Here is a 6,748-nt window from a genome sequence, read left to right as displayed (position 1 = left end):
AATATAAAGCACTCACATTGAACTGAATTGCAGAATTAGATAACGGCTGTTTGTTTCTCTTAACCTACAAGCTGTAAACATTAAACTTCTCACAGTGCATTTAGTCATGATGTAGGACAAGTGCACTTTGCTTTATGCAAGACACTGTGGTCTTTTAATTTCTTAGGGGGGAATTGGCATTTAGGTGTTTGAGAGACTGCAAATATCATTCTGAATTGTCATTAACCATTTTTTCCCCCCATTTGGAAACTCAAGTAATTGTTTCATGGTGTTGGTTACTCTGTACTGTGTAGCTTCAGCTTCAAATAAAATATTTCCAGCATACTAAACGGAGTCAGTTTGTGATGTGTAATTGAGCAGGATCTATTCAAATGAGGCTTTATTCCTCTTGTCATTTAAAATTAGTAATACATGCTTGTCTTATATACTTTCCATAACATTGAATTTTATATTTACATAAATCCAAACTTTTGCAGACTGCTTGTTTCTAAAACCTCAAAAAATATTAATATAGAGCATTGCTTCGCTGGTATTAAAAAATAAAACATTTCAAGTCAAAAAAAGAATCAAAACAGAACTGATATACGTTTAGTGTTAAATATATATATATAAAATGGTCTGACATCCTAATCTACCGCTGGTTAAGTCCATCCAGTTACCCAGGTAAATGAAATGCTTTCAGTGCATTGTACTGAATCCCTGAGAAAGAGACTGCGGTCTTGGTCTGAATATACGCGTATATTCTGCACAGAAACATCTGAATCCAGTTCAGATCATGGTAGTAGGGAGAATAAAAGAACTTCATGCATCTCCTCCTTCAAAAATCTTGTTAAGTGAGAAGAGAAATCATCTTGTAGGCTCGGATTCTCAACAAGGCATTGATTCATGAGTAAGACTTCAGTGAGGTTCCAAGGTCCTAAAATAGTATTCTGGCTTCATAAAGAACAGGTCAGTCAGGATTGGTCTGAAGGGGTCTTTTGTCTGATGGTAAGATGACTCTCTGCTCATCTATCCGTTTGCCCTGGGAGCGAAGGATGAGGCTGAAGAAGTCTTCGTCTGGGACTGTAGGGCCTCTGGTGGGAGGAGGTGGAGGAGCACATCTCTGATCATCCAGTCTGGATCCCTGTACAAGCCAAAAACAGCCATTGAACATACGCTTTCAGAAAGAGTTAATAGTTCCATGCACCCATATAATAACATTAACCTGGCACTTAATCAGCATGTCGAAGAAGTCTTCATCTGGTTCTCTGTTATCGGCCGAGGCCATGAGTTTGCTGAGAACGTCCTGGCTGTGGCGCTGGTCCAGCCGGAGACCCGGGAGACCGTCCACACTGGCCCGCTGCTCGTCCAGCCGACGGCTCTGTGAGCTGGCCAGCAGGTCTAGGAAATGGCCAGGCTGTGCCGAGGCCTCCGCTCCGGGTGTGGAAATAGCTAAACAAGGTTGAAAAAAACATAGCAATGCGGCCCATTTAAACATTGCTAAAATATATACACACACATACACACAACACAACTGTTGTTTGTTGTTGTGAAAGTTGCTTTTTAACAGAAATTGATACTTTTATTCAGTAAGGAAACAATAAATTGGTCAAATGGTGTCAGTAAAGACATTTCTATTATAACAAAAATTAATGAAATTGATTTCAAATAAATGATGTTATTTTTTAACTATTCATCAAAGGGTCCTGAAAAAAAAAATTACCACTGTTTCTACAAAAATATTAAGCAGCACAACTGTTTTCAATATTGATAATAAGAAATGTTTCTTGAGCAGCAAATCAGCATATTAGAATGATTTCTGAAGGATCATGTGACACTGAGGACTGGAGTAATGATGCTGAAAATTCGGCTTTGCATCATAAGAATAAATTACTTTTTAAAATATAATACAATAGAAAACAGTTATTTTAAATTGCAATAATATTTTACAATATTAGTGTTTTTACTAAATTGTTGATCAAATAAATGCAGCCTTGATGAGTATGACTTCTTTCAAAAACATTTTTAAAAAAATCTTACTGACCCCAGACTTTTTATTTTGTTATAAAAAATAAAAGAATGGAAAAAGTGTGTCTGTGTGTGTGTGTGTGTGTGTGTTTTAATTTATTTTTATGTTTTAATATGCAAAAGTAGAATTTGACATTTTGCCGTAAACAACATTTTGGTTTCTGTTTGTAACACCTATTTGAAACATCAAGTATGATTGGCTGTGATTTTGTCATGTGACACAATACTCTAGTGTTTTGCTCGGCACATTGCTTGTCGCAATGTATGCACTGCTATACGCTGGTATAATTATTACAAACTAAAGGTGTGTGCATACTGTCACTGTCTGTTATTTGCTTGTAGGTTTGTTATTTGCAGAAAGTTAATTTCTGCTCACATTGTTTCACTTCAAATCACCTGCTCCTACTTTTCTGCTTTAAATCAGTGTGAATGCACCTTCAATGATTTTGCACCTTCATATACAAGTATAGTGGACGAGGTCAGTGAGGGAGGACAACTCACATTTCTTCAAGGCTACAGGTGGGGTTTTGCAGGGAATGGAAGGGGCGGAAACACGGTTCAGGCCGTCCTGTAACGAGCACCTTTGGTCATCCATGCGACTGCCTTGAAAACGGCTCAGAAGATCAAAAAAGCCATCGTCACCCAGAGTGTCTGGGGCGTACTGTGGGAAAAGCCATTCAAGGAAATGATACAAATTTTAGTATATTTACTTTTTATAATTTATCATTTAAAATGACAACTTGCTATTGGTCATGTGTCATTCAGAAAAGATTAGTATTTGACCTGTTTGTCCAGACGGGCTAAAGGTGGGCTGCTGCTGCTGTGGTTCTCAGCTGGTGGACTGGAGTTTGACCCATTCAGCCTGTGTTTTTTGCTCCTGAAGCGATTGATGAAGAAAAGTTTAGAAGATGTCTTGGCTATGGATGATTTGGTTGGCGATTTGGTTTGCTGAGGGGTTGTAGACTCCTCACAGGCCTGGCCCTGGACAGATGAGGCATTAGCAAACGATTTGATATGCAATACTATGAAGTCTGAATTTTGACACTGACTTTGACACTAACAAAGAAAAGAAAAACTATCCAAAATCTTCGGAGTCCGTATTTAGCACACTAATAAAAGCACCACGGCGAATGTCTCACCATATTTTTGTCAGAGCTGAGTTTCATGAGCTCCATGTTCTCCATGCTGTGTCTCCTGCTTCCTCTGGATCTTCCATCTACAAAACCAGAAAGAAGCTGTGACCCGGACTCATTCTGTAGATCAGTTGTGCTAAAAGCATATATGTGACCATGGACCACAAAACCAGTCATAAGGGCCAATTTGAATAAATAAGCTTTCCACTGATGTATGGTTTGTTAGGATAGGGACCTTTAAAGTTGTGCAAATGAAGTTCTTAGCAATGCATATTATTAATCAAAAATTAAGTTTTGATATATTTACGGTAGGAAATGTACAAAATATCTTCATGGAACATGATCTTTACTTAATATCCTAATGATTTTTGGCATAAAAGAAAAATCAATAATTTTGACCCATACAATGTATTTTTGGCTATTGCTACAAATAAACCCCAGCGACTTAAGACTGGTTTTGTGCTCCAGGGTCACATATTGCGTAAATTTTAGTATTTGTTTCTGTCAAGCATATTAATCATGCACAAAGTAATTTTGTACATTTTAAATGTATATATTTATTTATGTGATATAAAAAAAATATTAAAGAGCAGCACAAGGAGGATATTCAAGCCAATTTGAGTTTAAACAAAATGTACAGTTTTCATCCAGTAGGTGGCGCTATCACCAAACATGGTACTCTCAAACTAAACTTTAATATGCCAAAATACAGCATAAACTGCATATTTTAAAACTTGTATTGCAATTTTCAGTTTTTAAAATTTTTTTTTTTTTTTAGCTATTTGAAAATTATTAAGATGTTTTAACAGTTGTATTGCAAACTTCTGAATATACTTCTTAATATTCTAAGATGGCTTAAATGGCTTTTTTTTCCATTTCTTAATAATAACATGAAAGTGCTATTTTTGTTAAAAAATACTTTGTGGTTTGTACTTATCACAACTATAATTTTGTTTATCTATGTTTGTACATTTTAGTGCTTTATTGTATTATCTTTATTTTTTATTATATGATTATTTATATTTCCTATTTTTATTTTCATAAAATTATTTTTTTTATGATTATTATTGTTTTATTGTTGTTTCTCCAGCACTCTATATATAATAAAAAATATAAATAAATCAAAAAAATTGGGTAATGCTTTATTTTACAGTGTCCTTGTAACATGTTACATATAGCAAGAGAAAGTACAAAGACAAAATGACATGCAATAACCCTATAATAAGTACATGTTGTTAAATAATATTACTAAGTACTTAAATGTATAACAACACTGTAACAAGGACAACATGAAATAAAGTGTAACCAAACTTTGTGCACCTTTAAGGATTCTTGTACAAATTGAATTTCAACAGCCATTTGTGGTTTTAAAGTTGTGTGTGCTGTTACCAGGCAGACTGCTGTCACCGGGCGGACTCTCGATGAAGGCAGAGCTGTTAGTGTTGGAATTATTCTGCTTCAGACCCAAAACTAACTGCAGATCAGATACGTTCATTCGAGCCGTCAGCTCCCCATTACGGTCTCCAATCTGAGCAGGACACACACACAGGAAGGAAAAAACATTACTGGAAGTGCTTCTCCAGAAAACACGAACACGCAGAAGCCAGCTTAAGTCACATTTCACATCAAAATCAAATGAAAGAAATACAAATATTTACCCTCACATTATTTTTATGAAAATTAAGCAGAAAAAGTCCTCTTCTGCTTTCTTGCATTTCACCTCTGCTCTAGCTTGTTTCCTAATTGAATCTAGTGTTCTAATAAAGCTGACTTTAGGTCTAATGCTACATAAGCAGAAAAGAAAAGTCACTTTCGAGGAAATTATTTAGAGATTTCAGTGGAATAACAATCACGAATCATTCACAATAAGAGCAGGAACGTGCATTAAGAAAATAAATCGGTTCAATTTGGATGTTAAATGTGTTTTTAATCACAAAAGTGTGTTGTACAAACTTTAATTTATGCTGATTAAATAAAATAAATGTATCAGAGACAGTAATTGGGAAAAATGGTAACTTGCTTTTAAGAACTGAGAATTTGGGGTGAAAAAGATCTTAATCGTCATTAAAATAATGTCATGATCAGAGTTACTATTTTTAAGTAAAAACCTAAAAAAAAAAACTATTTTATTACTTGAAATAAAACAACCATTAGCTGAAATAATATACAAAAAAGCTAGCTGCCAAGGCAACATTTCTTGTTTTCTTTTAGTTTAAGTTAAATTACTTAAATTGCTAAAACTAAATAAACTAAAAATACAAACTCAAACTTAATAAAAACTGTAGAGAGAAAAAAACTTTAACAAAAATTAAAATGAAAACAGAAAATATAAAAATAAAATGTAATTCAAAATATGAACTAAAATTATAATAGTATGGTAATGATATTAAAATAACATAATAATCATAACACAAAAATCTTAATCCTAAAACAAGCTTCTTTTTTCAATTTAAAACATAATTTCTTGCTATTCTTTCTTTTTTTCTTTAGTTTTTTTCTCTTTTCCTTGAGATTCACCCGCAGGCTTTACTGTGCAGACAGGAAGTGTGTTGGTGTTATCTCAGTGCACGCGCAAGCACACACACACACCTCTTTGGAGATCTCCAGATGTTTTTCAGCGAAGCTCATGGCCTGCTCGTGGTTTCCCAGTGCGGTGTAGGCGTTCCCTAAACTCCAGCACGCTCTCCCTTCTCCGATCCTACACACACAGAGATAGAGACAGCGTTAGACGTCAGGAAGAGCAGCAGCACAGACAGGAAGCGTCAGTGACAGTGTACCTGTCCTTGAGGTCCTGAGCTATGATGAGATGTTTGAGGTGATAGTCTATGGCTCTCTCATAGTCCTGCAGGAGTGTGTAGGTGTTGCCCAGACTGTAGCAGGCCTGAGCCTCCACGGCCCTGTCCTTCAGCTGCCGCGCCAACTGCAGCGTCCGCCTGCAGGAAAAACACGCCACAATCACCTCATCATATGACTCCAGCTCATCTAACAGCAAAGTACAGACGTGCATGTTTTTTGGACTTGTACCATGGTAATGTCATATTTTAGCCATCGTACTTGTATATAAGACTGCTGAAGAAATCCATGCATGAGGCTCCCAGTATATCGGATGCCAGTCTATTCAAATTTCTATATATGCTAAATTTTGGTTAAGGTTGAAGGTTTTTCTCTCTGCCTTGCAAGGGAAAAAATGACAATAAACATGGCTTATAATGGCTATAATATAATGTCTATATTAATGGAAATTGAATAAATAGGAAAGTGGAAAGTAAATCAATTATAATTTGTAAATTAATTACAATAAAATAAACAATGTAAAAAAGGGGGAAATAACCACGGTTGTTGCTTTTTTCTCTCTGTCTTGCGAGGACAAAAATGACAATGAACATTACTTATAAGGGCTAAAATATAACGTCTATAATAAAAGGAATTAAATAAATAGAAAAGTGGAAAGTAAATTAATTATAAAATAAAATTAAATTAAATAATCACGGTTGTTGCTTTGTTTATATTCCTTGCTTTAGATATTACGTTTAAATAAAATAAAATAAAATAAAATAAAATAATCACGGTTGTTGCTTTGTTTATATTCCTTGCTTTAGATATTACGT

The 6,748-nt window shown here is 34.9% G+C and overlaps 1 protein-coding gene across 3 annotated transcripts in view; it reads right to left on the bottom strand.

Annotated features, from left to right (window-relative positions):
• Positions 1–577: 577 nt before the first annotated feature.
• LOC107754905 (G-protein-signaling modulator 2-like) overlaps positions 578–6,748 on the bottom strand; it is a 20,835-nt gene continuing 14,664 nt past the window's right edge. For all 3 annotated transcript variants that reach the window (XM_016571536.1, XM_016571535.1, XM_016571534.1), the window contains exons 7-14: positions 5,918–6,073; positions 5,730–5,838; positions 4,530–4,668; positions 3,147–3,223; positions 2,791–2,988; positions 2,509–2,668; positions 1,205–1,431; positions 578–1,123 (exon numbers count right to left, since the gene is read on the bottom strand). In XM_016571536.1, coding sequence (XP_016427022.1) covers positions 950–1,123; positions 1,205–1,431; positions 2,509–2,668; positions 2,791–2,988; positions 3,147–3,223; positions 4,530–4,668; positions 5,730–5,838; positions 5,918–6,073 — 1,240 coding nt within the window. In that variant the 3' untranslated portion in view covers positions 578–949. The remainder of the gene's footprint in view (positions 1,124–1,204; positions 1,432–2,508; positions 2,669–2,790; positions 2,989–3,146; positions 3,224–4,529; positions 4,669–5,729; positions 5,839–5,917; positions 6,074–6,748) is intronic.

This window comes from Sinocyclocheilus rhinocerous, unplaced genomic scaffold, assembly GCF_001515625.1.
Source record: "Sinocyclocheilus rhinocerous isolate Xijiao unplaced genomic scaffold, SAMN03320098_v1.1 scaffold2788, whole genome shotgun sequence".
Classification (NCBI taxonomy): Eukaryota; Metazoa; Chordata; class Actinopteri; order Cypriniformes; family Cyprinidae; genus Sinocyclocheilus; species Sinocyclocheilus rhinocerous.
The sequence above is the reverse complement of the archived record's forward strand: the minus strand, read 5'-3'. Positions and strand labels throughout refer to the sequence as shown.